Raw genomic sequence first — 17,204 nt, forward strand, 5'->3', positions numbered from 1 at the left:
GTAATGGCCTCTTACTGTTCTTCCTGTGGCTCCATCAGGAACTTTTTAATCACCAGAAAATCAAAAACAAATTCTACAGAAAATGGAAATATGGATAAATTTGGTCCAACTGAGTACCAAAATATTGCACAACCAGCTAGAGACAAACTCAAACTTAGTCTTGTACAGCTATAATGTATTTGGTTTTTTTTGTTTTTTTTTGGTGGTGGTGTTGGAACTAACACTAACTGCTTTGCTCAAAATCAGCCTCAGCCACTGAGATTGAACAAAGTGGACCTGGAGGGAGCAATTTTCTTGGACTTGCTTGTCATCTAGCCAATTGTTTAAGTATGGGAAGAGATGAATTCCCAGCCTGTTGAGATAGGCTGCCACTACTGTGTCATGCAGTTAAACAGCCCGAAGATGAGAACTGTATATTGATGATACTGACCTGCCCCTATGAATCTGAAACTTCCTGTAGCTCAGGAAAATTGCCACACAAAAATAAGCATCCTGAAGATCAAGAGCAGCAAACCAGTCATGTTCGTGGGTGGGGGTGGGGGAATTGTAGCTAATGTTGTTTGAGTGGTGGTCCCTATTGTTTTCCTCTGAACGCATGTGGCTGGAGCTTTTTCAAAGTAGTAGTGCTCAGTGGTCTGTGCATGCGCCCTTGTATTACCTCAGGGTTCATGGCTAGGGTTGTATTGGGTTTTTTTCATTGTACTGTGGTAACTCCTAGTAGGTTTTTTTTGTATTATTATTATAACTAAGGATTTGTGACCCCCCCCCCCCACCTCAGTTTTCCCTACCAACCAATCTTTTCCCCCTGCTGAACTCCTAGGTCAGGGTAGTGGATTATTCCAAAGATGCCAGGATTCAAAGTTTGTGCTTCCTACCCTTGCTCATTTTCCATCAATGACTAACACCTACGCTGTTTGTACTGTTTGGGGGAAGCCCACATCATCTCTTGGTGCAGTATCTGCCTCTCCTTCCCTGCTCATACAGGGGAAGGCTAAAGTCAGATCCTGGATAGGAAACCCCTCCTGTATGTTGGCCTGAGCGCTCCCGCTACCATGGAGTCTCCATCCATATCCACCGGTACCAGTGCTATGGACCATGAAAGCATGCACATAAGCTTGACAGTAAATCCAAGAGAGATGCTGCACTGTCCACTAGTTCAGGCCACAGAGGAGCTATGCCCTCCAAAGTGCACAGGAGTGATAGGCCATACCACGTGCCAAATCTGTGTACCCCTCCTGCCTTGGCTCTGCCAGATTTGCATGACCTGTCAGTCCCAAGACAGGTGCTTTTACTGGTTCCGGTCCTGTCAAAAGACTGGATATCATTGACTCTGGGGAAAATTGGAAGTGCTCCCAGCCCTTATTAACTGTTTGCCCTGAAAGGAGTGACGTCTCCTTATATACCAGTGCACTCACCTCTGCAGAGGGCTCCATATCCTGCCTTGCATCTATCTCCTGCTGGCCATACCTCTCAACGCATCCTGTTCCAACTGCTCTGTCGGCACTACCATTCACCTAAGACTCCAACTCCTCAATCCAAGGACCTGGACGTTCAGCACAGTCCACCTCTTCCATTTCAGAAACACAACTACAAGGCCTCTGTGGCAATTTCCTCCTTTGCCTTACGCGAGAAGCTGGTATCTGGCTCCTGCTGCTGCTGGATGAACCAGGTTGGCCATATTGGAGTTCACAGCCCCAATATTTGCCTTCAGAAGAGTCTGCTTTGGCTAAATCAATGACGCTTCAGACTCAGATTCTAGAGCAACCTTACAATTCTTGGGCATATATCCACTGGCACTAAAGTGAAACTTTATTGCCTACTGCCAGTCTAATGCTACAGAACTCACTTCTGCCACCAATAGGCCTACAAACCTTAGAATCATAGAATGTCAGGGTTGAAAGGGACCTCAGGAGGTCATCTAGTCCAACCCCCTGCTCAAAGCAGGACCAGACCCCTTACAAGGCTGGGTTTAGCAGGCCAATGCTCAAACCACTGAGCTATCCCTCCCCCCCATAACCTTCTTAGAAGTGCTCTAAAATACACAGAGCCCAGCTACCTGTTTCAGCAGTGCAACCCTCTGCACAACACTCTGTCATAGCAAAAACAGTTTTGAGTGAGCCTAGAGGTCAACCATTTCATACATCAGCATTCCTACCTTCCAGGGTTGTCTGAAACTCTTTCTAGCAACTTGGAGAGCTATAACAGACAAGTGGGTGTAGCACAGCTACACCATAGATTTTTGTTGACACCTCCATATCTCCTGCCCTGACAGCCGCCACCTCCCCCCGAGATTCCTTTCACAACAGTATTCTTACCCTAGAGATGGACTTCCTCCTACAGAGAGGTGCAATGGAGCCAATCCCTGCAGCCTTTCCAGGCACAGGGTTCTATTCCAACTATTTCCTGGTACCCAAGAAGAAAGGGGGCTGGAGACCAATCTTGGATCTGACACATCAATCGCTCAATTTGCCTACCCTTCCCCTCCCCCCCCCCAAAAAAAGGCATGCGGTTTATGGCTCTTGACATGCAAGACTTCTACTTCCATGTTGATGTACATCTGACCTGAGGTTCAGAAGTTCAAAGTGGTCAGTGACACTTCCAATTCAGGATTCTCCCATTCGGACTTACCACTGTTTGAGTTTTTACAAAGATTTTTCTCTGTGGTAGCGGTTCACCTATTGCATCAGGGAATCCTTGTCTTTCTATACCTGGATGACTGACTAGTGGCAGCACAGTCCAGGAGGAAGCTTGAGCATCGATATCCCAGCTGCTGCTTCTCTCCTCCCTAAGAGTGAGCATCAGTGTTGAAAAATCAACTTTGCTCCCTATTCAGTCCTTGGAATTCATAGAAGCATGCATCGATTTGACCTACGCAAAAGCCTAACTACCACAGGACTGATTCCAGAACCTACTGGACCAAATAGCCCTGATAACCTCCAACCTTTTGGCATGAACATATGTCACATCCTTCACCCGCCTGCACCTTTGCTGTCTACAGCTATGGCTGCAAAGTCTGTTCCCCTTGCACCAATCAATGGACCGTCACACTCAATGTTTCTCTGGAGGTCATCTCTTCTCTTCAATAGTAGACAGACAATACAAATCTGCGCCAGGGTGCCCTTCCCATCTTCATTCTCAGAATGGACAGGCCACTTTCAGGCTGGGGTGATCACATTGGCGATCACAGGACAAGGCATCCGAACTACGCAAGAGGCCAGCATGCACAAACATTCTCAAAACTTCAGGCAGCATGCTACATGTTCTTACCAGCTATCCACTATCGCCACATCCTCGTGTCAGGCAAGACCAACAACCAAGGGGGCACAAGGTCCCCGGTGCTCTATATGGAGGCTATTTGCCTCTGGGAATGATGCATCAAACATCCTATCTTTGTCGGCATCCTACCTGCCTGGCACCCAGAATGTGATTGCAGATTCTCTCAGCAGGAATGTTGCTCCAGGGGAAGACTGCCCAGGAGGAGGAATGTTCTGGTTGTTGATTTGGTCAGACCAGATGAACTACGACTTTCCTACCCCACCTTCTCCACAAACTCCAGCGGGAAAGAGCAACAGCCATACTGATCGCTCCATTCTGACCTTGCTTATTCTAGTTCCCCCCTCCTTCTCCGCATGTCAAAACAATCTCTGCTCCAGCGATTTCTGGAACTGCTGACACACAACAGCAGACTCAGGCCTCTAGATCCATGGATGCTACACCTGACAGCATGGTCTTTGGATGGACACCTCCATTAGCACAGGAATGCTCATTGGTGGTGCAAGACGTCCTCTCCAGTAGCCGGAAGGACTCAACGAGGCTGTCCTATCAGGCTTTACCTTGTGGGCCCAATGGCAAGGACTTGCTCCCAAAGCTGTGGGCATCCCTGTGCTCTTAAACTATTTCCTCCCCCTGAAAACCTCAGAGTGAGCCTATCAGAGGGCATTCAGCCCCCATGAGTGCCTTCCATCCTCCAGTGGAAAGGTATTAGATTTTTATCCATCCCTGGATGTGCTCCTTGAGGACATATATAAGGTAGCTACATGGAGTTTGGTACACACCTTTTCCTCCCTCTATGCTCTGATATGATTCTGTGACAGATACCTCATTTGGCACAACAGTCCTGGGTTCTCCCATCTTCATTGTACCCTCCTTCTCTACGTACTGCTTGTCAAATCACCCCCAGTAGAATACACTAGGGCCCGTCACTCAAAAAAGAGTTTATTTACCTGTAACTAGAAGTTCTTTAATAGGCAGGGTCCTTATCTGTATTCCAATCCTACCCTCCTTCCCCTCTGCTGCAGCTCTGCAATGGCCTAGGAACTGTAGATGCAGACAATGGGCCCTGCCCTTTTCTCACCTTGCGCAAAACAGGCAATACAAGGGTGCATGCATGGACCACTGAGCAATACTACTTTGAAAAGTTCTGCATGTATGTGCATAACTCCTCTGTGGAATACAAATAGGGACCACACAGCTCTAAGAACCTCCACTTACAGGTAATTAACCTCCCTTACCACCATATGGAAGCTGATATCTGATGTAGTTGTTGAGGCCTCAAAGGTACAGAATGGGTCTGAGCCTGCCTGTGGATTTGGATTGGCAAGTACTGAGAGTAGAATCTTCTGTAGCTTTTGAAGAAGAGACTGTGGAACTGCTGAAAGAGCAGTGACTTGCAAGAGGGGTCCCTGAAATGTGATGGGGTAGAGATAGGTCTGAAGGGGGAATGGGCAGGAATTAGATGGTATGCAATCCCACAGTGCTTAAGTTATATTTGTCCAAGACTATTGCTTCCCAAGCACTAGAAGTGGGAGAGCCTGTCTCCAAATGGAGGAGATATGACTGACTGGGAAGGTCACAACTATGATGCTGTCAAATTGGCTGCTTGCCCAAAGCTGACAAAGGCGCATGGCTGGGTGGTTGAAATTGGACCAGAAGGCAGCTGCCTTTGTGACATGTCTTCCTGGAGAAGACCTGCTCTCTAACTGGATACTTTGACTGCCAGAAATACCAGTGGGAATGGTGCTGGTATTATTGACCTCCATAATGACCACCCCCTCGAGGCACCAGAGGTGCATGTGCACCACCACCAGGTATAGCAGCCATACAATCCTGTGTCAGAGAGGCTCCAGCCATCCTCCTGTTTAAAATGAAATTAAAATAAGGGTGGGGATTGGTGAGAGGAGAGAGTGATTTGTATTCAAGCCAGAGGGGAAGAGTGTACATTGTAGCCTGTCAGGAACTTTAACAACTATTCATACGTAGGGAATACTGAGAGGAAACACAAGGAGCAGGGTGAAACAGGAGAAGCCACCTGATTCATACTGAGAAAGTAGGGCAAGTTATTTTAGATGCCTGTATACAAACGCAAGAAGCCTGGGAAACAAGCAGGAAGAATTGGAAGTCCTGGCACAGTCAAGGAACTATGATGTGACTGGAACAACACAGACTTGGTAGGGTAGGTCATATGACTGGTGCACTGTCAGGGATGGGTATAAACTGTTCAGGAAGGACAGGCAAGGGAGAAAAGGTGGAGGACTTACACTGTATTTAAGAGAGCAGTATGACTGCTCAGAGTTCCAGTATGAAACTGGAAAAAAGCCTGTTGGAAGTCTTTGGGTTAAGTTTAGAGGTGAGAGCAACAAAGGTGATGTCATGCTGGGCATCTGCTATAGACCACCAGACCAGAAGGTGGAGGTAGAATGAGGCTTTCCAAGTTTCCAGATCACAAGCCTTGGTTCTCATGGGGGACTTCAAGCACCCTGACATCTTCCACGAGAGCAATACAGCAGTGCACAGCTTAACAGAGAAACCTTCGGTGAGCTTAAACATAAAAAAAGAAGCTTGCAAGAAGTGGAAACTTGGACAGATGACTAGGGAGAAGTATTAAAATATTGCTTGAGCATGCAGGGAGGCAATCAGGAAGGCCAAAGTGCAACTGGAGTTGCAGCTAGCAAGGGATGTGAAGGGTAATAAGAAGGATTACTACAGGTATGTTAGCAACAAGGTGGTGGTTAGGGAAAGTGTGGGACCCTTACTGAATGGGGGAGGCAACCTAGTGACAGATGAAGTGGAAAAAGCTGAAGTACTCAATGCCTTTTCTGCCTTGGTCTTCACAGACAAGGTCGGCTCCCAGATTGCTGCACTGGGCAGCACAGCATGGGGAGGAGGTGACCAGCCCTCTGTGGAAGAAGTGGTTTGGGACTATTAAGAAAAGTTGGAGGATCAGAAGTCCACGTGGCTGGATGCGCTGCATCCGAGGGTGCTAAAGGAGTAGGCAGATGTGATTGCAGAGCCATGGGCCGTTATCTTGGAAAACTCATGGAAACTGGGGGAGGTCCTGGATGACTGGAAAAAGGCAAATATAGTGCCCATCTTTATAAAAGGGGAGAAGGAGAATCTGGGGAACTACAGACCAGTCATCCTCATCTCAGTCCCTGGAAAAATCATGGAGCAGGTCCTCAAGGAATCCATTTTGAAGCACTTGAAGGAGAGGATGGTGATCAGGAACAGTCAACATGGATTCACCAAAGGCATGTCATGCCTGACCAACCTGATTGCCTTCTATGATGAGATAACTGGCTCTGTGGAAAAGCTTTTGATATGGTCTCCCACAGTATTCTTGCCAGCAAGTTAAAAGAATATGGATTGGATGAACAGACTATAAGGTGGATACAAAGCTGGCTAGATCATCGGGCTCAATGGGTAGTGATCAATGGCTCGATGTCCAGTTGGCAGCCGGTATCAAGTGGAGTGTCCTAGGGGTCGATTCTGGGGCTGGTTTTGTTCAACATCTTCATTAATGATCTGGATGATGAGACGGATTGTACCCTCAGCAAGTTTGGATGACACTAAACTGGGGGGAGAGGGTAGGAACGGGGTCCAGAGTAACCTAGACAAATTGGAGGATTGGGCCAGAAGAAATCTGCATTTGTCCTTGTTGAACCTCAGAGTCCTGCACTTAGGACGGAAGAATCCCATGCAGTGCTACAGGCTGGGGACCGACAGGCTAAGCAGCAGTTCTGCAGAAAAGGACCTGAGGATTACAGTGGAAGAGAAGCTGGATATGAGTCTCTTATTGCCAAGAAGACTAATGGCATACTGGGCTGCATTAGTAGGAGCATTGCCAGCAGATCGAGGGAAGTGATTATTCCCCTCTATTCGACACTGGTGAGGCCACATCTCAAGTATTGCATCCAGTTTTGGGCCCCCACTACCGAAAGTATGTGGACAATGTAGAGAGAGTCCAGCAGAGGACAATGAAAATGATTAGGGAGCTGGGGCACATGACTTAGGAGAAGAGGCTGTGGAAACTGAGCTTATTTAGTCTGCAGAAGAGAAGATGAGGGGGGATTTGACAACAGCTTTCAACTACCTGAAAGGGGGTTCCAAAGAGGATGGAGCTAGGCTGTTCTCGGTGGTGGCAGATGACAGAACAAGAAGCAGTGGTCTCAAATTGCAGTGGGGAGGTCTAGGTTGGATAGTGGGAAAAATTATTTCACTAGCAGGGTGGTGAAGCACCGGAATGGGTTAGCTATGGAGATGGTGGAATCGCCATCCCTTGAGGTTTTTAAGGCCTGGCTTGACAAAGCCTTGGCAGGGATGATTTAGTTGGGGTTAGTCTTCCTTTGAGCAGGGGGTTGGACTAGATGACCTCCTGAGGTCTCCTCCAACCCTAATTTAATATGATTCTATGAATATATTTAGTACCCAACTCCTTAAAAATAGAGCTTCCCTCACTTGTTTCTTGAACTCTCAGAGATAGGCTTCATCCTCCTTTTATCAAGCAGCAGTCTCACTTCTGAAGAAAGACCATGCTGTCCTGATAAAGGGTTTGCTAAAAAGGGACAGTAGGAAAACAATCTTCAGTAACGTGTTAAAAATAGAACAGCTACAGCCTAAAGCAAAGGACTGTTACAGCTGTAGTCAAAATGTTCTTTACAGCTGAGTTTTCCCGTTCGTGCACTAGAAGGGAAAATAACTACTGTTGAAGGCTAGGTGGATTAGTCTGTATTTGTAAAATGTTTGATCTTTGAATGGAAGGGGCTGCTAGAAATAGCTTTAAGAAAGAAAATAAACTAAATGCTTCAAAGCAGACTGATCATTGAACAAAACTTCCCTTTCTTCAGCATTATCATCAGCTTGAATACACACAAAGGTTAGACTAGACTCTTAAAATAAAGAGGCAAGCTAAACAGACCCAAGAGGAGCAAGTGTTAAACCAGAAGTTTATTAAAATCCATTTGTAGTGTTTCAGGAAAATGTACAGACACTTAAATATTAAGGGGTTTTTTGGTAGCAGCTTAAGCCAATACAAGTGCTTTGTTAGAGGAAGACCCACCCTTGCAACAAAGAATATTTTTGAAAGGATTGTTTTATATCTGAAAATACATTACACCCACCATTTCCCTATAGCCTACATTATCTGTGAAAGATTAACAGAAAAATGGCAAAAATAACCTTTATAGAACACAAGCCCCAGGAAAAATGTATATTACAGGAAGTATTTTCACAAACAAAGTTTTACATTTTACAGGAGGGACAGAACATCCCAGAGCGGGGAGAAAAAAAAAACCCAAAACCAAGCTGTACATGTGAACTTAATATCTAGCTACGGAGCGTAGCTAACCGTGACTGCATTGCTTCAATATCTTCTTCTTCTTCTTCTTCATCATCAGCTATACCAGCAGCCCCTATGGGTTCAGTTTCTGGAAGAGCATCTGTAACTTTGCTAGGTGCTTTACCCAATGCCCCTGCAAACAAGCAAGATAATGTCCATAAACATTGTTGAATACAGACCACTGACTGCTTAATAAAGGGACAAGTTCTCAGGTAGCTGCACATTGTAGAGGTTTAAAGGTAACAGAACTCAGCTGCTGCTGTATGGTTGAGATAGTATGTTGGACATTTAGAGAGAAGTGATGAGGTTATCTAGGCAATAACTACTCATGCTCAATTCTTCCTAGTGGGTACCATGCAGTATTTTGCCTATTTTAAAGTGTCTAGAGCACTGTATTCTAACTCCAAGGGCCCTGCTGTGACACTAAAGGACCCTGCTCCCTGCACTCCTGTGGCCGCAGGCAAAACAGCTTCAGAGTAGCTTGCCTTCCTGCTTTGTTCCTCTGAGGCGCTTAACAGTTGTGACTGGGAAGAGCTCCTTGTTACAAGGCAGCTTCACTTCTGTTCCCATGGTACTCAGCTGAGAGAGCATCTGTGGCCCAATCCATAAACCCAAATGCTGGAGAGCATTACGCAGCCTTTGGCAAGTGAGCAGAGGGTTGAAGAGTATTTTTACAAAGGAAAAGAAACGTGAGGCAGGAAAAGTGGGGGACAAAAGAGGGATGTGGGAACTGGGCACAAGGAGACATGGCAAAGTATGGGGCAGGGAACCTAATTCACCCATAGGGCCTGGCCAATAAGGAGGCTGGGACTTGAAACTGCCCTATAGCCCTTCAGATAAGAGTCTACAATCCGAGACTTCTGAATTAATATTTTACACTCAAAGCACTTTTACAAGTTGTCTCAGTTAATAAGGAGATTTTCCAATTATTCAGCCTAGATTTTACTTAAAGGGACAGAGTCAAGTAGTTCAGGGCCAATTGTTGGTGTTATTTATACCGCATAAGACCCAACAGAGATTTTCATTTTTTCAAAAATTGGAAAATAGGGGAAATAGTTAAACTAAAGTGTGTTTAGCCCAAACAGTGTAGCAGCCTGTGACCCTGATTAGATCAGAATCAAAAGCAACAGTCTCTGCTATTGTTATTGTACAAGATGAGAGAAACACGCAGTAACTAAACTGCATCAAGAATGAATGTATTTAAATTCTGGTTTAAGGGGGACTAGTACCAAAGGAAAGTGACCTTTTAAAAGAAAGGTGATAACCTGACACTGTCTCTATTGAGTTCTGTGCATTCCTCCTATTTACACTTTTTGGAACCACCCTAACGAGTTCTTTCCTGCCTCAGTATTCTCTATTATCAGCCACAGTACTTCTGTTCCATCTCTGAGGGCCCCATCTTGTGAAGTACTGAGCACTCCCTGCTGCCACTAAAGCTAAGGGCATTCAACACTTTGCAGAACTGGGCCCCCAGACATTTAGCCCAGATATATATAGAGGGTAAAATTCTGCAATAGGAATCAATGAGTTTTGCCATTTAATCCATTGGGAACAGGATCATGTTCTTAGCCCTCACAACACATATCTGTAACAGACTCATGCACTCACCAGCTGTAATCTCAAACAGGATTTTATCGATTTCCATCTCTGCTTCCTCTTCCATTTCCTCTTGGTCTTCCATATTTTCAAAAGTATCCTCTAACATTTCTTCTATGATACCAGCCTATAGTGAAACAGAAGGTAACAGATCCCATTTCCAGGACTTACAAACAGTCAGCCAGGAGCACAGCACTCTCAGGAAAGTATACTCAGCTCCCTCAATTTCATAATAGTCCAGATTATGCCTGCCGCTATCACACCCATCAAAGGACTCAGCCTATTATTAGAAGCAAGGCTATCTACTACACACATTCTTACACGTTCCTGATAGTTCTGTCATTAGGTCAGCATGCAGTGGAGCTAGTTTAGCATGTGGGTTATTTTTAAAAACACAGACCCTTTGAATGTTTTCACAGCAACAGAAAGTCACTTTATTGCATACTTGCTGTGAGGAAAGAATGATTGACAATCAAGAGTAGGGTAACCCAAGAATTAAATGGCAGTGTTGTCTTATTCACACCTTAGAGCAATATATCAAATGTATTGCCTTATATTTAATCAAATGTAGCTACAACTGATAACACAAACCTTTGAAAAGCCAGCCTGTCAGTCTCACACAGTTATGTTTGCCCAAATTATATTCTGTAATTAACTAAAAATGTTGGAAGATTTTTCTATAAATTCCATTGGGAACACTTTTTCTTTAAAAATAATAATAAATAAATAAATCCCCCTGCAGGGCTTGGAACCCAAACATTGCAAAATTATGCTAGTACATATCACATGCACACAGTAAAATGGATTAGAAAGTTTTAGTAATCTAGAGTATTAATGCAAGAAAATTATTATTTAAAAGTGTGTTTTTAACTTGAGTAGTCCTTTAATGGCAGCAGAGGAAGACTCTGGACCCTGTCTCTTGTCTGTGTATATTGTAAGCTCTTCAAGGCAGGGACTGTTTTACTATGCGTTTGCACAGTGCTGAACAATGGGACCCCATCTCACTTGGAATGTCTAGGTGCTACTGTAATACACAATCATATATTTCAGAACTTACCTTCATCATTTCTTTGGACAATTCCCTCATCGTTGCTTGAATTTCAGGGATTTTTACTAGATTTTGCATAGCTTTCATGACCTCTGTGCTCTTCTGTAATGAACCTGCCACTCTGAGGACAGCTGCCAAGAGAAGGCATGGAAAGGCTTTAGAATGAAGCCAGCACAGGGGAACAAAACTGACGGAGAATCCTGCTTGTACAGATTATCATCATTTTGGAATCTAGGAAAGTGCATATAAGAAAAAAAAGATTGTCCATTTACTTAATCGCCTTCTAAACTTAAAGTTGTCGGCTTTAGAAGAGAGGAAAAATTTGACTTTCCCTGTTTCTGAAAGATTGAAGAGTTTTAGTGGAGATACTGCTCCAATTAACTGCAGTTGAGCCATGCAAACAGATCTAGATTCCACCCCACCCACAGTTTGATTCAGAAATGGAAAACTTCCTGTTTGCTCTTCTCAGGTGGGAAGTTGATGAGCATGGAATAAAACCTACGCAGAAAGTCTCACTGACATTTTCATGCTGGTCAAGCGAGCAAGACTATGTAGCCATGTATCTGATTATTCATGAAAATAGTACCCTAATGTGAAGCCACCCTTGTAGTCTGACATTTTGGGAGATTTAGAAACTATTTCACATCACTGGATTGTTGGAAAGCCATTTAATATTGAATTAGATAACTGACAATTGCCCCTTTTGAACAAGAAATAAAAACAATTAAAATACAGCCTGCACTGGGTTTCTATCAATATTTTTTCCAGTGGCTAATTAACAGTCCTGGGCAACATCCAAGGAGGTCTGTGAAGCTAATTATTAGAATGGTGCTTAAATGTTCCTTGAATGTCAAATCCTGAATAAGGATACAGTTGAGAAATAACAGCATCTCTTTAGAATAGTGGAGAGTTCCCATGTTTTAAACGGCACTCCTGAATTAAGGGGATGATCTGCACATGCTGCTTTTCATTTCAACACTCCTAGCTTACAAGCTTTTTTAACCTCAGGCCTGAATAAGGTGGTGGTGGTACAGGAATAGATAAAAAAAAAAAAAATCTCAATTGTATTGATAGTCAAAGTTTTTCAAGCCAGTTAGGGGTCTAATAAAAATACAAGCCAGAATCCCAACTCCCTGTCTGCCTCTGATAAAATAATGGCTAGAACATCACTATTATTACTGTGGTGGTATTGGTAGTAACGCTAGGTGAAAAACTGAAGGCAGTCTTCACTGTAAAGGAGGATTAAAATCCCTCTAGCGCATAGTTCACTGATTGAATTTAGTTCCCAGATTTACCATTACTATTGTTCAGATTGGTTTTCTAGCACCCTTTGTTGGGTAAAATAGTTACTAAATTCTCCAGCGAAGAGAACGGTACTAAATCAATGAAGTTTGATGTAGCGAAGCCATCACAGTCCCCACAAAGTAAAAACTTCTTACACACACATCTATTATGGCATCCTGGACAACAGGCACTTTGGAAATCTCAGAAACAAGTGATTCCCATTAATTAAGGCTACATTTTAATCATGGATATTTTTATTAAAAAAGTTATGGACAGGTCACGGGCAGTAAACAAAAATAAACGGCCCATGACCTGTCCATGACTTTTACTATATACCCAACTAAAACGTTTGTGTGTGTGTGTGTGGGTGGCATGGGGGCGCCACGGGTGCTGGCATGGCCTGGGGGGGCACCGTGGGTGGGGTGGGGACTCAGGCCAGGGAAGCACGGCAGGTGCTCAGGGTGGGGTGTTGGTGGGGCTGGGGCAGGTTCCCTACCCAGCTCCCGGGAAGTGGCAACCCCAGCTCCTAGCTCTGTGCGCTGCCTCTGCTCTGCCCCAAGCCCTGGTTCTGCAGCTCCCATTGGCTGGGAACCACGGCCAATGGGAGCTGCGGAGGCAGTGCCTGTGGGTGGAGACAGCACATGGAGCTAGGAGCTGAGGGAGGGGAGTTCCTGTCAGCCTTCTGGGGAGCTCCCCGCAGGTAAGCACTGCCCTGCCCCACCCCCCAGCCCTGAGCCCCACACACCCAAACTCCTGCTGTTGGAGGGCAGAAGGGCCAAGACTGCCCCAGCAGCAGCCGGTGTGACTGGCCCAGGGGCTGCCTGAGCTGCTCCAGTGGCTCCTGGGCAAACCGCACCAGAATCTGTGACTTCCATGACCTCCATGACAAACACAGAGCCTTAAATTATAACCATCTGCATGGACCATACAGCAAGAGCCAACAGGTGGATGAGTATCTGTCTTCCAATCCTACCTCCCTCGTTATGCTGCCCAGCCAATTTGTTGGGGAGCCTCCTAGCACCTCCGTTTTTTGGTGGCTGGCTGATCGTTCTTTCTGGAAGCTGCTCACACACCCAGCCAGTCCTTGACCCCGCTTTTTGCTACACCTCTTCCAATGCATTTCTCTCCTCATCCCCAATGGACCTGATAAGTCACACTAGGTCTCCTCCTAGCAAACAGACTGTGGCTCCTGTTGTAGACTAAAGGTGGTTTGCCAGATGCAGAAGGTGCCTCCACAGCACAGCTATGAGCGCCTCCTCGTTTTGTTCTGTGTTTGTACAACATCACAGGGTCCTGCTCCATGACTAGGTGCTACAATAATACAACTGCTTGCAAGTCTTCCCCGCCCCCATACTTGGATCCCTTTGCTCCCTGCCGCTGTTAGGAGCTGCAGTGCGGTGAGTTACCAGTGACAGACCAGCCAGAAAGTGCATTTTAAAGGACAATTTCAATATGGACAACAAGGCTTGCAGATGGTCAAGGGGGGGAAATTCTAAAGAGTAGGGGAGGCATGGAAGGAGGTCTCAGTAAGGGATTGTCAAATGCTTTGACAGATGGAAAATGGTGTAAGTGCTAAACATTAAGCCACTGGGCAAATTGCTCCTCTTCTCTATCAAGCCCACCCTTGCTTTGATGCTTCACGGTGCAGGACTCTTGCTTTAAAAACGCAGGAATTCGTGCAAGACGACACAGGGTGCTCTTACAAATGAAATAGCCCGTGGATACACAGCCTGTCAAAAAACAACCCACCCCAGTAACAGAATGTGATCAAAGCTCTTCTTGTAATGCTAGAATCGTTCTTACAGGGGGCTGTGGAAGCAGCCAGCATTAGTCATATTCTCGCTATTTTAGAAACACTCGAAGGCAGGCAAATACACAGTACATCACACGAGGAAAGACTACCTTTTGGAGCAGATAACTTAAGTGTAAATACATCCTGCAGGCTTGGACTCATTTGAGATAGGCCCAAAATCAGCCTAAACTTTGACAGAATTTTACTTCAATTTTGAAATGTGCAGCTCAGGGCCAACCTCTACAGTTAATCTAAGAAACAGCGGTTGTATTTAGGTGCAACAATGTTCTTACCAAGCTGGTTCTTCATCCCCATGAGCACAGAGTTCATGTGTGCTTTGGATGCATAGAGTTTGCTCACAGCCTTCCGAGAGCGGATCATCTCCTTTGCCAAAACCACACACACGTCTTTTTGACCCTTTTTGGCAGCATCTTTTACTGACCGCTTTACCTTTTCTTCTTCTCTTTGGATATCTGGGTTACAAAGGACAAACAAGCGAGGACAAGTCATCAGAAATGGCTGGAGGCTAGGAGCAGAGATTCGTTGCTTATTGGAGTGCATTTTCAAAAGCAACAGTTCATCATTAAAACTTTCCATTTCAATAATGCCTTTCATTTAAGCATGAATCCAGCCACTGAAGACTGAACGGGGTATTCTGGTTTGTGCATCACCAATAGATTAGTTAACTAAAATTCTAATAGCAAAATATCTATTTCTAGCATAGCACACCCAGTTCTACGATTTCCCTTACACCAGTCTGTCATAGCATTACCTCCAAGCTTTCCAAGCACCCGGCTGAGATCAGCTCCTGTATGAAGCTAAACCCTGATGAGGGTGAAATAATGCTGGCCAGAAGAGGGAAGCACTTTGAACCACTCACCTCCTCCATTACAACTGTCATCATCAAAGGCAGCCACATTCACATTGTCAGATTGGCTTACAGCAGGGTTCTCAAACTTTTGTATTGGTGACCCCTTTCACACAGCAAGCCTCTGAGTCTGACCCCCCATATAAATTAAAAACATTTTTTATATTTAACACTATCATAAATGCTGGAAGTGAAGCAGGGTTTCGGGGTGTGCAGGCTGCTCACAAACCCTCAGTAATAACCTCGCGACCCCCAGTTTGAGAATCCCTGGTTTACAGCAAGCTGATTGCATTAGACGCTGCATGGCGCTCAGCTAGCCAGACAGTTGTGGTGGCAATGAATGCCCGTTTCCATCTACAACTGGTCAGGGAACTACACTCAGTCCTATCAGACACAGATCCAACCACGAGGAGACACGTTTATAGCCTCTAATCCTACCTACGGTAATTCCTTATAGCTATGAAGTCCGTGCCCTAAAGGAAGCTACACTTTGCTCATACTTTTAGAGATGCTTATGAAAAAGTTAGGGAGGATGCTTGGACCTCTTCCCCCCCTTCCCTCTGGAGAAACTAGGACCTCTTGTCCCTCCCCTCCAATGGCTGGGGGGCTGGATTCCGCTCACTCCTCTATTTGTTGATTCCCCACCCCCAAAGAGAAAGAAGGATCAGCCCTAGGAAAGGTGCCCTCCTATGCTGCCTAGGACCCTTAATTACTTTGGCCATTCCTGGCCTGGAACTCCTTGCTGGGATGATCCTCCTCCTCTACCACTGCTGCCTTCTCCTCCTGCCCTTCTGGCTTCACCTCCCCTGCAGACTGGGCAGTGAGGTCCGGCAGGAGGCAAGCCACGGCAGCTGTCAGCGGGGCTCAGGGTGGTGCTGGATTCACTGCCCAACCCACAGGCTGCGCACAAACTACCTTGGGTGGACGCTGGTGGAGAGCTCTAGTACCTAGAGTATGTTGACAAAGTCCAGCACGGCCCACTTGGGGCAGTTAAAGTGCAACACGCAGCCTGTGGCAGCTGGGCAGTGAATCCAGCAGCACCCCAACCCATTCAAAATCACCACATCTTGCCTCGTTTCTGACCCTCATGGTGCAGTCCGTGCACGTGTCATACTGCAGTGGAGAAAAAAGCCCCCTATTCCCACAGCGCTATTTGCTGTGTTTGTTGGACCCCAGTGGTGGTGAGTGACACACACCGGAGGTCCCGGATGACTGGAAAAAGGCTAATGTAGTGCCCATCTTTAAAAAAGGGAAGGAGGATGATCCAGGGAACTACAGGCCAGTCAGCCTCACCTCAGTCCCTGGAAAAAGCATGGAGCAGGTCCTCAAGGAATCAATTTCTGAAGCACTTAGAGGAGAGGAAAGTGATCAGGAACAGTCAGCATGGATTCATCAAGGGCAAGTAATGCCTGACTAACCTAATTGCCTTCTATGAGGAGATAACTGGGTCTGTGGATGAGGGGAAAGCAGTGGATGTGTTATTCCTTGACTTTAGCAAAGCTTTTGATACGGTCTCCCACAGGATTCTTGCCAGCAAGTTAAAGAAGTATGGACTGGATGATTGGACTATAAGGTGGATAGAAAGCTGGCTAGATTGTCGGGCTCAATGGGTAGTGATCAATGGCTCCATGTCTAGTTGGCAGCCAGTTTCAAGTGGAGTGCCCCAAGGGTCGGTCCTGGGGCCAGTTTTGTTCAATATCTTCATTAATGATCTGGAGGATGGTGTGGACTGCACTCTCAGCAAGTTTGCAGATGACACTAAACTGGGAGGAGTGGTAGATACGCTGGAGGGTAAGGATAGGATACAGAGGGGCCTAGACAAATTAGAGGACTGGGCCAAAAGAAACCTGATGAGGTTCAACAAGGACAAGTGCAGAGTCCTGCACTTAGGATGGAAGAATCCCATTCACTGTTACAGACTAGGGACCGAATGGCTAGGAAGCAGTTCTGCAGAAAAGGACCTAGGGGTTACAGTGGACGAGAAGCTGGATATGAATCGACA

The 17,204-nt window shown here is 45.7% G+C and overlaps 1 protein-coding gene across 4 annotated transcripts in view; it reads right to left on the reverse strand.

The window, feature by feature from the left end:
* Positions 1 to 8,498: 8,498 nt before the first annotated feature.
* Positions 8,499 to 17,204, reverse strand: part of LOC120405816 (charged multivesicular body protein 3) — a 50,849-nt gene continuing 42,143 nt past the window's right edge. For 2 of the 4 annotated variants that reach the window (XM_039539602.1, XM_039539599.1), the window contains 4 exons: positions 14,628 to 14,807; positions 11,268 to 11,389; positions 10,223 to 10,337; positions 8,499 to 8,747 (listed from right to left, as the gene is read on the reverse strand). In XM_039539602.1, the coding sequence (XP_039395536.1) occupies positions 8,602 to 8,747; positions 10,223 to 10,337; positions 11,268 to 11,389; positions 14,628 to 14,807 (563 nt within the window). In that variant the 3' untranslated portion in view covers positions 8,499 to 8,601. The remainder of the gene's footprint in view (positions 8,748 to 10,222; positions 10,338 to 11,267; positions 11,390 to 14,627; positions 14,808 to 17,204) is intronic. The other 2 variants (XM_039539601.1, XM_039539600.1) reach the window with 1 other exon arrangement.

The sequence above is a fragment of the Mauremys reevesii genome, linkage group 5, assembly GCF_016161935.1.
Source record: "Mauremys reevesii isolate NIE-2019 linkage group 5, ASM1616193v1, whole genome shotgun sequence".
Taxonomy (NCBI): Eukaryota; Metazoa; Chordata; order Testudines; family Geoemydidae; genus Mauremys; species Mauremys reevesii.